The sequence below is a fragment of the Physella acuta genome, unplaced genomic scaffold, assembly GCF_028476545.2.
Source record: "Physella acuta isolate Inbredline_101_S28 unplaced genomic scaffold, ASM2847654v3 ptg000342l, whole genome shotgun sequence".
Taxonomy (NCBI): domain Eukaryota; kingdom Metazoa; phylum Mollusca; class Gastropoda; family Physidae; genus Physella; species Physella acuta.
Window position 1 is genome coordinate 125,041 of NW_026731861.1, and position 16,495 is coordinate 141,535.

General features: G+C 40.4%; 1 protein-coding gene across 1 annotated transcript; it reads right to left on the reverse strand.

Annotated features, from left to right (window-relative positions):
- Positions 1 to 3,116: 3,116 nt before the first annotated feature.
- LOC131941027 (uncharacterized) lies at positions 3,117 to 13,607 on the reverse strand. The gene is made up of 2 exons (XM_059300007.1): positions 13,444 to 13,607; positions 3,117 to 4,567 (listed from the first exon to the last, which is right to left on the reverse strand). The coding sequence occupies exon 2, from the start codon at positions 4,442 to 4,444 to the stop codon at positions 3,131 to 3,133; it is 1,314 nt and encodes a 437-aa protein (XP_059155990.1). The 5' UTR covers positions 4,445 to 4,567; positions 13,444 to 13,607; the 3' UTR covers positions 3,117 to 3,130.
- Positions 13,608 to 16,495: the final 2,888 nt, after the last annotated feature.

Below are 16,495 nucleotides of genomic sequence, written 5' to 3' on the forward strand. Positions count from 1 at the left end.
AAGGATCCTCTAACTGGCCAGACGATATACGTCACCCATTTCCTTTCTGGTGAAATCCACAACGAAGGTCTTGTGGTGTTAATCCTGGCATCATAGAGCGGTATTATCCCCATCAGAGCTAAGATGGGAACACTTGTTCCTAAACAAAACGCTGCACTGATTGAGAAAATCATAACTGAAATTTTTTTTGTCCCGAGTTTATGTCTAAACCACAAAGGTTTGGCGACACTTAGGCAACGACAAATGGACAGAAATGTCAGGGTGAGTAATGTGTTGGCATAAAAATCTCCCCCACAGTTTGATATATAGGTCTTTATCCCGTACGGATCCACAGGAAAATATATCTTAAATGATGTCATCAATTCGATGGTTATAAATATGTAAGAGATTGATGAAGTCGTCATACAGAAAAGATACAAAAAATCTGAGACAGAGAGTAACAAAAATGAAAGCGTTACTCCATCTTTAGGTCCCATGGCGAGAAATGTCCGAATCGTCAAAAAATCTCCAATAAGACCAAAGAATGAAATGACACCCCGACACATAAATAGCACCGTTGTTTCAAACGAAAAGTGTTGTATCGAAACGTTGGATATATTTTCGGTGACACTTGTTATCATATTTGTTGTGGATCTCAACATTTCTTTTTGTGAGTTAATATTTTCCTATGTTCCCTCTACTTAGCTGTTATATATATATTAAAACTTAACAAAGTATTATATCATTAGAAACTAAACTTTTACAAAAGAAATTCAGATTATAAGTATCGAATGCCTTATTTTAAAACAATTTGTTTGAGTTTGAAAATGTGTCCTCTCTTTTTTCTATTAAAAGTATTCCTTAGTTATATTTTTGCGTATATTTAGATTATTGTATACCAATAACTCTAAATTAAATGCAGACGTATTAACATATTATAGTTTTTGCTTTCTTCTATACGTGTAGCTTTTATAATTAGAAAAATATGTAATTTTTAATTTTATCTTTGATTTAGTCTTAATTACAGTAAATTCGCGTTTAAAAATAATCAAATATAGATAATTCTTCGCGACATTTTTCTATGTTTGATTAAAAAGGTTATGTTTTGTTTGATTATTTCAAGGTTTTTAATATTAAGTACAGGGCACGCACATTTTTTCCTGACATTAAACATTCATCAATGATTCACTTTGTCATTTTTTTAACTTGATAGATGTCAAACATACTTGCAGACATGACTTTAATTATTATGGATCTGAACACACCTTGGATTAAACATAGCTTTATTTGTAATGATAATAGTGAATTTGTAAAGTTATAATATGAATGCAAACTAATTATAATTTCGTAAATAATGGTAGCGTTAATTTAATTTGCAATCGTTACTTAAGTAATATTTACATAAACCGATGTGCTGGTAAAACTCGTCAGATGTTTATTGACTTCGTTGCGTAATCTAACGAAATTTCTTCTCTAAATATTGGTAGACTAACATGTACTCGTGTTTCATAATGTATTTTGGAATTATCTTGTGCATGTAACTACAGAAATATCTATGAGGACATCGCCATATATAAAGCCCTAAAGTTGAAATTATTCGAGTATTTTTTTAAAAGACTTATTACTACAACAAAACATCATTGGAAATTCTGCCTTATGACGTTAATAATCTTATACAAGCCTCCAAAATTGCCATTAATGGAAAACTCTGCAAACATGATGACAATATTAATGCATAACTTTGGGATGTTACTGACAATACAGATGAGTGTTATGATCCAGCGTTCTTTGGCGTTTAGTATTACCTTGTCGTTGGCCAATGATTTATTATTTTCTTCTATCTCGCAATGTTCTATTTTATTAGACATTGTTTTAGCCAAACATTTCGCTTTGTTCTAAACTCAGACTTTTTGAGTAGTTTGAACATCACATTTAAATTCATCATGCAGCTATTTGGGAAAAAAAGCCTCTCACTTGCATGATAACGAAAGTCAGATGGGGGAAGTGGGGTGGGGTGGTAAAACGTAAATATCAGCCTGGCTGTGTTGATATGAACCTAGTAGAAGGATTTACTTTTCAATAACTTGACAGCTGTGTTATGGATTGGGAATGCAATTTTAAAACTTAAGATACTCAGAGGAAAAACTAAATTATCTGCCCCTAATAGCCGCCACAAATTCGACCATCTCTGCGGTATTAAACATTTGGCGTGAACCACAGCTCACCAGACTGTTGGGGGGGGGGGGGGGGGGGGGGGGGTGGAGTGTTGATTTGGTCTGTTGCGCATGCCTGTATATATCAGTCATCCTAAAATAAAAAAAACAACTATAATATCATAACCTTAATAATTATTAAGTCTAAAAGTAATTTATAAAATTACTGTTGAGACTTTTCCGTTTTGAGGTAACGAATGGTGGTCACTCGGCATTTTTAATTAGTATGAGGAGTGCACGTCTTTATTATACTAGCGACCATGGGTGCACTTAGACCTAGGGATTAATACACAGATCAGGGATGTGATTATTGGGATACAGGATGGGCGGATGGGTAGGTCTCTTGGATTATATGTATTGATAAAAACAAAAGTAGAAATAAAATTCCCCTTCAACCCTGACGGTCCAATGTGCAGGTGAAGTAGAGTTCACCTGTTTCCGAGACCTCGAGATATGAAGGGATAGTCGGATAAGCCCCGCCACTAATGCAGAAAAGTGCACGGGCGAAAAGTTAAGCGTGACCTATATCTGATGTCTAGACTCTAGACACTTGAATATTTTAACACACGCCATAAAAACAACCCAACCGCTTCTAGGGTTACGGTTTGGGGATAGGATTGGGGTTAGGTTTTAAAGGTATCAAAATACAGACCTTTTCATGCGAATTATTAATGACATGTTCCAATTTCACTGTCTTGTATAAAATTTAACGGTGCAACTTTCATATCCTCTTTTTTATAATCTTTTTTTTATTGCGGGGGGGGGGGGGAATTTTTTTGATGGGTGGGGGGGGGGGGGGGCTTATCTGGACAAGATCCGGAAAGTGTAGTGAAGTGCATGGATAAGCTCGACGATAATCATCACCAGTACAAAATTAAACAACAAAAATCACTTTTTAAAGCATATGGAAATGTAATTTATATATTATTTGTAACACTTCAACATAATCTCAAAAATTGTCGCTCGCTGTCCTGCATTCGTTGAGACCACTCAGCATAAATCTGTACCTCGCATAGGCTCAGTCTGTACCGGTCTATAAAATATCTCAAGAGTTTCATCCTCCGTCGTTCCATCCGTTTCAAATCCAACATGTCCGACCTGCTCCTCCTGAATTCCTCCGTCCACTTCTGCTCCTCCGTCATGATGTCGTCTGCAAACAACCCCTCTGGTATAACCGCCCACCCCGCCTCGCCATCAATGTGGGTCACGAACGGCGCCGGGTCCACGTGGGATTTCAAAGAACGCGCGAAAATCTCGTCCGGATCACCGAGATCAAAATCCGTATCCTCATCACACCTCGACCAGGCCCCCGTTTCCGGTACCCGGAAATCGAACCGGTCCCACGTCTCCATCCACTCGCGAAGGGTATTTTTATTCTCAGCGACGTCTTCCGGTAAAGGGAAAGCACTCTGATTTCCGTCCCCCGGAGGTTGGTTATCTCCCTTAGGATCAGTGTCTCGGTACTTCTTCATCCAGCGTTGAAGCAGGCGCATGTACTCGTGTTCGTACACGGAGATTCTGTCTTCGGCGTCTGCTCGTATCAGATCGTTCAAAACCAGACGGACGTTTCTCCGGATGTCCTCCCAGTAGCGAGCGTCGCCTGGGCGACAGAGGGCGCCAACACAAAAGGGCGACAAGGCCTCATTAAAGAGGTCCATTTTTGTTACGTTTAAACTCACAAAGTTCGAACTGGTAAACTGTATCAACATCTCCGCTAACACACGGGTTTTATTTAAAGCATCATCTTCAAGGTCGTCGTTAACTTGGTCGTTAACAACAGTCGATAGGTCGTTATCTGGTCGATGCTGAAGCGATGATAAAATTGACTTTTTTATTAGCTGACTATCGTACACTTTTCCTTTATATAAAATTAATCGGTTTTCTTGATTTTCTCTATTGTGTTCATGGATTTCGACGGGTGTGAATCTTCTACCTGCACATGGCAAGGGAGATAACTCCGTTTCATTAACAATAACTCTTGACAAACTATTTTCTAAGGAAGGTAACTCAAGGAATGTTTCACAACTCTTCTGTAACCGAGCGGAACTATTTACACAATTGTCCCCTATTTTTGAAAAAGTGACCTCGTTTTTATCAAAGTCACGTGGTACACTCGTGACCTTCACGACCTGCTGTGACTCCATGTCTGCTGACCTCGTCTGTCTGCGAACAAAGGTCACACCCAGGAACGATAACTCGAAGGGTTGGCTCGAGTAGCCGTGGTGAGAGGAGTTATCGACCAGAGCCTGCATCACGTGACTGTCTCTATGGCAACGCTTGAGGTCAAATCGTTGGTTGTGGTCAGCGGCGGTCAGCTCTGGTCAGTTGGGTTTGACTTTTTTTAAAAAAGACCAACTTTTAGAGCGAATTAATCGCTGTGGAGAATAGAATAATTTTTTTTCTTATTATTATTTCCAGTTCAAATCTATAGTAGTATTACGGGATATGATATCATTGATATGCATAACTTATAAAACATGTTTAAAATATGGTGCTATTTTAGCCACCATTACAAGACAAACGAATTCTACTATTACTGGGTATAATATAATATAACGAGCTAACCCGCGACGTAGCATACGCTGCTATCTAGTTGTTTTAATTTTTAGTAGCGTAGCGAGGGGGAGGGGGGGGGGGGCGGGGGGACATATGTCCCCGGGCGCCGACTTTAGGGGGCGTCAAAATGGGTTGGAAAAATAAATTGAAAGGTTGAGGGGGGTGCAAATCAAAATCTTGAGCGGGGGTGCAAATGGAATGGAAGGGTCGCTACGCCTCTGGTTATTTTCTACGTGTCAACAATTCATAATTTGTGAATCCGACACTATCCCACGCCCCTGCCTCCCCCACCCACCCCCACCCCGCCCAGTGAAAGCAGCCGTTTACAGACGACAATAAAAATATCAAGCAGAAAGTTATCTCCCCCTAGTTTCAAATCGTTTAAAAACTAAATTATATGTCCCTAATAGCTGTAACGTATTCGAACCAACTCTACTATTGTAAACATTCGGGGTGAACCACAGCTCACCTGACAAGTGGGGATGAGGGTGGTGGCTAAGCTGCGTGGTGTTTTCTATGGTCTCCATGAAGAGAATTATATTTATAGATAGTGACAGATACAGAACTGTTTGAATGTATTACTTTGCTGGTAGTATTGCAAGAAAAAAGTAGTTATGATACTATTATTTGACCTGACGGTCAATATGGCAGGTGAAGTAGAGCTCATCTGTTTCTGTAACATCGGCAAGGTGAAGGGATAATGTGGTCAGAACTTGTATCCAGCCGTCTATACTTTACTTAACATGGTTGGACTTAGGGAACCCAGTTTCGAACTCGAGACTTTAAGGTCAGCACTCTACCGCTTGGCCACGCCGCCCCAACCACATAAAGGTGCACATAACAAGTCATCGCCTTATCTGCCTGATGTTATAACACCTGTTTTTATCAACGAAAGATTTGACTTAAATCACCACCACAACAACTACATCTATCGACTAGAATCTGTATACTGTATACACCTCTATTTTATACACCTGTATTTTATACACCTGCACAGAACTTAACTGACATTGTTTTGTTCTTGTCTGCATACCATACCTAGTCATTAAATCGTAATCATATTGATTTATTTCGTGTGTTCTATTTTTTTTTATCTAACCCAACGTTATTGTTACACAACATTATACTTATTTATTACGTTTTAATATTATAAAACCTACATATGCTTCGTTGGAATCCCAAGGGAAAAAGGAAAGTATGCCGGCATAATCATGGAGAAGAACGGTAGAAGATTAGGCAAAGAGCGGTGGGCTCACGTGGGCTCAAATAAGGAGAGCTGTCCGTTGGAGAGGTGTGGTCAGTGGCGTAGGCAGGGGGGTTAGGGGGGGTTATAACCCCCCCCCCCATAGACCCCTCGGTATATATATGTAACTAGGGGAAGTTACCAAGAGACATAACGTGTTACAGTCTGACGTCACAGTGCAGGTGTTGGCTGATGCCAAGGCGTAATATCTCGGGAAGCGATACGAAAGACGGTCTGTCAACTTTGATGTGACAGGATGCAGGTGGCTTATTAAAATCGGACTGTACGACAGAAGCGGCGTAATTAACAGTCTGATGTAACGATTAGACATCGATTACAAGTATCGATTACGGAAATGGATACAAGTACGACTACGATTTCAAGGGATAAATAGGGGGGGGACGGCGGAGCTCGCCCTTTTCCCCTCTTGCCTCCTTCATCGCTCGCTTAGATCAGTCAGTCTGTGTGACTATGTCAAGTCGGTTATAGAACGGGTTAGCCGTATTGTGTTAAGGAGGATTATAGACATGTGGATTCAGTTATATAAAGCCTAGTGAAGGACTGTTAGGGGTCAGTTGATTCAGACTATTATTGAGAAGCATTCCTGTTGATTTATTGTGTTATTATGAAGCATTTCTTGATTCATGTAATAAAGGATCAATAGCGAACCTGCATCTTGAGTATCTATACTGTGGTCAATGTTGTCTAGAATGAGTGGTTAAACTCGTTAACACGTGGCACTACAGGCAATTAGGTCTCATTACATGTGGCGTTGCGAGCATGGTAACTGTTGGCTCGTTACAATTGGCGTTGTCGGCAGGATAAATGTTCGCTCGTCACAATTGGCGCTGCGAGCAGGGTAACTGTTGGCTCGTTACAATTGGCGTTGTCGGCAGGGTAAATGTTCGCTCGTCACAATTGGCGCTGCGATCAGGATGAATTCAACTAGACTTGCCGTTTAAGGCACCTATAGTCAACCTTGTGCATAACTGTGTTTAGTGTGTGTGTGAATTCGGACATTCAGGAACTGTGAAAATTGAGGAACGAGGAAAAATTTTTCATACACACACGGTAAGAAAGAACTCTTTTTTTTTTAGTACTTAAGGAAGAAAATGTCTACTCTGGACGAGAAGCAGACCCATATAGTGGTCCTACCCAGAGAGTCCCATATTAACAAATTTTACGGGGACGGAGATCCAACTTTAACCAACAGGTTCAGTGAAGAGGTCAAAGCGGCCTGGGCCTCGAGACATATGTCACCAGAGGAAAGATTAAGACTGCTGATGGGTAGTATAGGTGAAACGGTTAGGGCAGAGGTTAAGTGCCACGATAGGACCGTCCAATCAGATCCAGATAAGGTGCTGGATCTGATTATGGAGACCTTTGGGGAGAGACGGTCGGGAGTGCAACTGCTATCGGGATTCGTGGGCTTAAAGCAGAGAATGGCGGAGAGTGTGATGGAGTACTCACACAGGATGAACAGGGCCTTTGATTTGGTAAAGGGCAAATCACCGGACATTGATGTACGCCTACTGAGGGACCATTTCATCGAGGGGCTAGCAACCCCGATCTTAAAGAGAGAGTTGAAAGAGGAGGTCCACAGAGACCAGCAGTTGACCTTCCTTCAGGTCAGGAACTCAGCGATCCGCAGGTCCGAGGATGAGGACCAATCGAACTGTTCGGTGGACAAAGTCTCTGTGCCTGAACAGAGACAATCCCCACCCACAGGGGCCGACACGATGGAGACCATGATGGCTCAACTGTTGGCCCACCTAGAGAAGGTTGACCAACGCTTGAAGTGGTTGGAAAGCAGGTCAACAGCTGAGAATCAGGAAAAGAACGGGACAAAACAGGGACGGGTTGGACGGCCGCGTCCTGCCAAGCCATCACTCCAATGGACGGCAGACGGTAGACCAATTTGTTTGTCTTGTTCACAACCCGGACATATGGCACGGTACTGTCCGGTGAAACGATCGCCCTCTGTACGGCAGGTCAAGGCTACAGAGCGGCGAGGTAATGACTTAGTAAACAAAATGACAAAGAAACACAGTAAGGAGAAAAAGAAAGGCAAAACACAACGAATGAAAAAAATGAACTGTGAAATGAACTTGAATGTTGAAAAGTTTCAAGTGAACAATTTGTTGGTAGAGAAAAATGATGATAAGAAGAAAATTGGTAGACTTAATAAAGGAATTCAAAGTCTAACCAGGAAACTGGATAGGAAAAGTTCATGCAAATTAAAAGCACAGGAGAAATGTTCATCTTTAGAGTGTCTGTTATCGGAAGAAGTAAATAAAAATAGTGGACAACAGAACAGTGTTGGCAAACTAGAAAAATTATCAGATATTGAAAAAGAACTTCAAATTACAGCAAAGTTGGGATCCATCGAACAGCGATGGGCAGCAGAATTGGCACTCTTTGACCTGGAGAGAAAATATCGCCCAGGGCAGTCCAATGGTAATGCTGACGCGTTATCAAGGAATCCTTACGAGAGACCGGGTGATGAGGAAGAAACACTGACAGGAATATGTGAGGTCAGAGCGTCAACAGATATCCCTCATGGGATTCAAGTGATGCAAAACGGGCAGACCGGGGTGGAGCACATATCCACGGAACCCGAACATATGGACAGTAGTGATTTTAATTGCCTTAATCACAAAAAGATAAGAGATGCCCAGAGAACGGATAGTGGCTTACAACCGCTATTGAAACACGTCCAGGAACAAAAATTCCCAGGAAGAAGGGAAAGGGAACAATTTGGTCGAGAAACAAAGAAAATACTGAGTCAGTGGAACCGTCTCAGTATAAAGGATGGTGTTCTCATGCGGAGAATTCATGACCAAATTGATGGCACAATACACCAGGTGGTGGTGCCGGGACAATTACGAGGAGAAGTGCTAAGGTTGGCACATGACAGGGCAGGACACCAGGGTCAGGACAGAACCCACAAAATATTACGACGGAGGTGTTACTGGCCCAATATGGAAATGGAGGTCAAACGCCATTGTGAGGCTTGTGTGAGGTGTCAGCATGCGAAAATGCCAGTTGTCAAAATGAGACAGCCATCAGGACACCTACTAGCGACAAAACCACTAGAGATTGTGGCTATGGACTTTACGTCGTTGGAGCAATCATCGGATGGGACGGAACATGTGTTGGTAATGACTGATGTATTCACCAAATGGACGGTGGCGGTGCCCACGCGAGATCAGACCGCCAAAACAGTGGCAAAGGTCTTATTACAACATTGGTTCATCAAATATGGCATACCAAGACAATTACACTCTGACCAAGGAAGGGCCTTCGAGTCAGAAGTAATTAACCAACTGTGCAGCCACTACGGGATCAACAAATCTAGAACAACCACATTTAATCCGAAAGGAAACGGACAGTGTGAACGGTTCAACCGCAGCATGCATGATTTGCTGCGTACGCTAGAACCTGAACAGAAAAAACGTTGGCCTGATTTTCTCCCAGAGTTGGTATATCTATACAACTGCACACCACATGCCACAACCGGCTTTTCGCCATACATGTTGCTGTTCGGACGAGAGGCTCGACTCCCTCTTGATTTGTTCCTAGGAAAAAGGGAGAGTATGACTGGCTCATACACCGCACTGGAATATGTGAATGAACATATGAGAAGAATTAGAGAAATGTACAGGGTAGTACAGGAAAGACTAGAACATGAATCTCGGCGAAGGGAACCGCCGATACAGACGAAGGACCCGCCACTCAAACTGAATGACAGGGTATTACTGCGTAGCCACCCGTTAGGCAGAAACAAAATCCACGATCTCTGGGGACAGGAGATATGGCAAGTCGTGGAGATGCCTAAAGTAGCAGGTGGCCCCTTTAAGATAAGACCCATCGATCACGCCAAACCGGATCGGTGGGCGAATATTGCTCAATTAAAGAAATATTGGAATAGGCAAGAAGAGCAGTTACACACACAGAAACCCAAGACAATTAGGGAACTGGAAGTTATAACGGAAATTCACATACCCATTCCGGAACCATATCACCATCAACAGAACAACAGCGATACGCAAGGGGAGGATACCGGCAACAATGAGGATCCCGGTCCCTCCAAAAGCAGAGAGACAGTAGACCATCAGATAAGTGGTCCGCGGAGAAGTTTGAGAAACAGAAAGAATACGAAATTTTTTGTCAGCAACCATCAATTCTTTCATGGTCGCGCTGGTATGAAAACAGACTGTTCAAAAAGTCATAAAAGTGAACTGGTGAAGGCACCAAACGAAAAAAGGTGGATGTGAATTCTAGAACTGTTTTGTGTCTGAGGAAGATGATGTAGACACATTGGATATGTGAAATGGGGATAACTGTCAATCTTATACGAATGTGACGACATTGACAGTGAGTGGAACAATGGATTTTTTTTTTTTACGGTGGTGCGATGGACTTTGAAGGACTGCACCTGCCAAGCGTTGTTTGTGGTTGATAACACACAAAAAAAGGCAGGGGTGGATGTAACTAGGGGAAGTTACCAAGAGACATAACGTGTTACAGTCTGACGTCACAGTGCAGGTGTTGGCTGATGCCAAGGCGTAATATCTCGGGAAGCGATACGAAAGACGGTCTGTCAACTTTGATGTGACAGGATGCAGGTGGCTTATTAAAATCGGACTGTACGACAGAAGCGGCGTAATTAACAGTCTGATGTAACGATTAGACATCGATTACAAGTATCGATTACGGAAATGGATACAAGTACGACTACGATTTCAAGGGATAAATAGGGGGGGGGGGGACGGCGGAGCTCGCCCTTTTCCCCTCTTGCCTCCTTCATCGCTCGCTTAGATCAGTCAGTCTGTGTGACTATGTCAAGTCGGTTATAGAACGGGTTAGCCGTATTGTGTTAAGGAGGATTATAGACATGTGGATTCAGTTATATAAAGCCTAGTGAAGGACTGTTAGGGGTCAGTTGATTCAGACTATTATTGAGAAGCATTCCTGTTGATTTATTGTGTTATTATGAAGCATTTCTTGATTCATGTAATAAAGGATCAATAGCGAACCTGCATCTTGAGTATCTATACTGTGGTCAATGTTGTCTAGAATGAGTGGTTAAACTCGTTAACACGTGGCACTACAGGCAATTAGGTCTCATTACATGTGGCGTTGCGAGCATGGTAACTGTTGGCTCGTTACAATTGGCGTTGTCGGCAGGATAAATGTTCGCTCGTCACATATATAAAAAGTATGAGGGCGGGTGCAAATCGAAAGTTTGAGGGGGGGGGGTTGCAAATCGAAAGTTTGTCCCCGGGTAAAAATTGGAACCCCCCCCCCTTGAGACGATCCTGGCTACGCCACTGGGTGTGGTTGCAGCCCTTTGCTCCCCAGTGGCCACAGAGAATTAAGTCAAATCATACGCTACGTTACATTAATAAAGCCACTACCTCTATAATAAGTAGCTCATAGTCCTAACATTTGGAAACCCGCAACCTCTACCCTCTACCCCCACCCCCACCCGTGAGTGAGGTCACACAGAGCCGACCCTATGGTACAGCTTTAACCCACCAGACTGGAGAATTGAGATAACGATGTACAGGAACACGACACTCACCACACTCCGACACACTACGACATACAAGGCCACACTTCAAACGTGAGACTTTGGTCTACAGTTTGTTTCTTTCAATAGTGTGCAGCAACTATAGAAAAATAAGTTGTGTTTTTTCTAACATGTCTAGTTGAGTCAAATCATCTGAGTGTGTAAACAGACGAAAAAGAGGGTGGTCTAGGGCTCGGTTTGCTCAGCTCTAATAAGTACCTGGCTCTAGTCCACCCAGCTGGCACCTCTCTAGTCTACCCAGTTCTAATGAGTACCTGACTCTAGTCCACCCAGCTCTGATGGGTACCTGGCTCTAGTCCTATCAGCTCTAATGAGTACCTGGCTCTAGTCCACTTAGCTCTAATGAGTACCTGGCTCTAGTCCACTCAGCTCTAATAAGTACCTGGCTCTAGTCCACTCAGCTCTAATAAGTACCTGGCTCTAGTCCACTCAGCTCTAATAAGTACCTGGCTCTAGTTCACTCAGCTCTAATGAGTACCTGGCTCTAGTCCACTTAGCTCTAATAAGTACCTGGCTCTAGTTCACTCAGCTCTAATGAGTACCTGGCTCTAGTCCACTCAGCTCTAATAAGTACCTGGCTCTAGTTCACTCAGCTCTAATGAGTACCTGGCTCTAGTCCACTCAGCTCTAATGAGTACCTGGCTCTAGTCCACTCAGCTCTAATGAGTACCTGGCTATAGTCCACTCAGCTCTAATGAGTACCTGGCTATAGTCCACTCAGCTCTAATGAGTACCTGGCTCTAGTCCACTCAGCTCTAATGAGTACCTGGCTCTAGTCCACTCAGCTCTAATGAGTACCTGGCTATAGTCCACTCAGCTCTAATGAGTACCTGGCTATAGTCCACTCAGCTCTAATGAGTACCTGGCTATAGTCCACTCAGCTCTAATGAGTACCTGGTTCTAGTCCACTCAGCTCTAATGAGTACCTGGCTATAGTCCACTCAGCTCTAATGAGTACCTGGCTATAGTCCACTCAGCTCTAATGAGTACCTGGCTCTAGTCCACTCAGCTCTAATAAGTACCTGGCTCTAGTTCACTCAGCTCTAATGAGTACCTGGCTCTAGTTCACTCAGCTCTAATGAGTACCTGGCTCTAGTCCACTCAGCTCTAATGAGTACCTGGCTATAGTCCACTCAGCTCTAATGAGTACCTGGCTCTAGTCCACCCAGCTGGACACCTCTCTAGTCTACCTAGCTCTGATAGGTAGCTGACTCTAGACCACCCAACTCTGATGGCTACCTAAGGCGGAAAAACTTAAAGTGATAAAACATATTACTGACCCCACAATCCCTAAATATTTCTAGATAAACTCTATTTCATCTGCCCCGTGAGATTTGCGAACTGACTGGCAAATATAATGATGATCCCTAAACTCAGCCATAACGCTAACAATTTATGAGCAACAATACCGGCACAGTAAAAAAAAATATTTAAAACGCTCGAAGCCATCGTAAAAATAAATTAACTTACCTTCAAAATGTAAACAATGCATATATCAATAAAATAATCTAACAAATATATTTCAAAGTTTTCCTAGATAAACTAATTTAGACACCTTGTTTCGAGATTTAAAACACACAAACACACTCTTTACATTCTTATTTGGCCAGCTGCCAAATTACACAACATATTAATTAGAAAACTGATAAAATATTGATAAAACCAACTACCTGATATAGAAATATATTAATCAACATATCAACAGAAATCAAATAATTATATAATTCGAATTATTTTCCCTTTTACAAGAAATAAAATCTCACCCTAGTTTCACATGCTAGAGATGACAAAAATATAAAAACTAGCCAGATAGAAAAAAAATCTATAAATTATGATGAGGGCTGTGGCGGACTTACCGGCAAGCTGAGCATTCCAGGAATAGTTTACATGTGTGAGTACACAAGTAACACGTGTGACCCAGTGAGTGTCATGCTACACAAACACACATACACACACAGTTGTGTAACAAAATCGAAGATGTGAACTTGTTGAAAAACAATATGTTGCAGACGATTTCTACTGGTCTAAAAATAGACGTTAACTAATCGTACGGGGCCGTGTAATGTTAGTCACGTCCCGTGACCTTTGACACTTGTAGATTTACCTTTAAATATTCTTCATATTTTGCGGTAAACTATATATATGTCTAAACGTTAGAACATTGTTTGAAAACATGTTAAATTGATGGTAAAAAAAATAGTTTAATTAATTCACTTAAATTAAAGTGACAAAATTGTTTTTAGATATAAATGTTTTAAAAATCTTATACATCCACTGCAGATTTTTTTTTTAATTTTCAAAAAAAAAAAATCGTTAAAACTTACATTATCTAAAATAACATTCTTATTAAATGAAATTATCCAACCATTTATCCTTAAAAACTGTATATCTTGTAGTTGCTAGTTTCTCTAATTCACTTATCATGTTGCTAATTTAATAATTTTTATAACACATTGTTCGCTGTTAAGATTGTTTTAATATTCAAGATTTTTCTTACTATTTTTACACTATAACTATAATATTTTTCAGCAACAGATAAAATAATATTAATCGTAAAACCAATAAACTTTATACATTTATTATTATACCGATACAAATACCTCCTCTCTCCTCTCTAGCAAAATCCCGCACCATGTTCTAGCCACCTCATGCTTATTTAAAGCGACCTAGTCACGCAAGGCTTGAGTGACGTCATCGAACAGGGGAAACTCCATCGCTATTCAATCGATGCACCCAGTTTTGAAAAAAAAAATAAACAGCTTCCTCCTTTACCGTGTGACGTTGTTGTGACGTCAACAGTGTTTAACAAGGAAATCAGGCACTTGATGTCAATAAAAACTTATTAATAGGCTTTTTAAATGCACTGTGTCCTGATTTAAAAGGATAAGTAAGTTTCTGTTGCTGTTTACTTAGTGAGCCCAAGGAATGAAAAAACACGCGTAATAACACTAAACCGCAGCGACCGATACATAGGCCTACATACATTAAACGGGAAATGGCGTGTACATGACATTAATGATTGTAGTAATTAGCTAGATTAGTCTTACTGACATTTTTTATAGAGATATACATTAGCAACATAATCCTAACACTCACGCTGGATCTATTTATACACCTAACTAACCATAAACCAATTTATACACCTAAATGAGCCTTGTTCCTATTTATACACCTAAATGACCCATGTCCCTATTCATACACCTAAATGACCCATGTTCCTATTTATACACCAAAATGACCCAAGTTCCTATTTATACACCTAACTAACCCATGTACCTATTTATGAACCATAAAGGACCCTTTGCCCTATTTATACACCTAAATAACCCATGTTCCTATTTATACAGCTAAATAACCCATAATCCTATTTATACACCTAAATAACCAATGATCCTATTTATACAACTAAATAACCCATGTTCCTATTTATACAACTAAATAACCCATATTCCTGTTTATACACCTAAATAACCCATGATCCTATTTATACAACTAAATAACCCATGATCCTATTTATACAACTAAATAACCCATGTTCCTATTTATACAACTAAATAACCCATGTTCCTATTTATACAACTAAATAACCCATATTCCTATTTATACACCTAAGTAACCCATGGACCTATTTATACACCTAAATAACGCATGATCCTATTTATACAACTAAATAACCCATATTCCTATTTATACACCTAAATAACCCATGTTCCTATTTATACACCTAAATAACCCATGGACCTATTTATACACCTAAATAACCCATGGACCTATTTATACACCTAAATAACCCATGGACCTATTTATACACCTAAATAACCCATGGACCTATTTATACACCTAAATAACCCATGGAACTATTTATACACCTAAATAACCCATGATCCTATTTATACAACTAAATAACCCATGATCCTATTTATACAACTATATAACCCATGATCCTATTTATACAACTAAATAACCCATGTTCCTATTTATACACCTAAATGACCCATGTTCCTATTTATACACCTAAATGACACATGTTCCTATTTATACACCTAAATGACCCATGTTCCTATTTAAACGCCTAAATGACCCGTTCCTATTTATACAACTAAATAACCCATGGACCTATTTATACAACTAAATAACCCATGTTCCTATTTATACACCTAAATGACACATGTTCCTATTTATACACCTAAATGACCCATGTTCCTATTTAAACGCCTAAATGACCCGTTCCTATTTAAACGCCTAAATGACCCTTGTTCCTATTTATACACCTAAATGACCCGGACCTATTTATACAACTAAATGACACATGTTCCTATTTATACACCTAAATGACCCATGTTCCTATTTATACACCTAAATGACACATGTTCCTATTTATACACCTAAATGACCCGTTCCTATTTATACAACTAAATAACCCATGGACCTATTTATACAACTAAATAACCCATGTTCCTATTTATACACCTAAATGACACATGTTCCTATTTATACACCTAAATGACCCATGTTCCTATTTAAACGCCTAAATGACCCGTTCCTATTTATACAACTAAATAACCCATGTTCTTATTTATACACCTAAATGACCCATGTTCCTATTTATACACCTAAATGACCCATGTTCCTATTTTAACGCCTAAATGACCCTTATTCCTATTTATACACCTAAATGACCCGGACCTATTTATACAACTAAATAACCCATGTTCCTATTTATACACCTAAATGACCCATGTTCCTTTTTATACACCTAAATGACACATGTTCCTATTTATACACCTAAATGACCCGTTCCTATTTAAACGCCTAAATGACCCTTGTTCCTATTTATACACCTAAATGACCCGTTCCTATTTATACAACTAAATAACCCATGGACCTATTTATACAACTAAATAACCC

Bases quoted from the DNA above. Each gene is read 5' to 3' on its own strand.
- LOC131941027 (XM_059300007.1), bottom strand. From the start codon at position 4,444: ATGCAGGCTCTGGTCGATAACTCCTCTCACCACGGCTACTCGAGCCAA.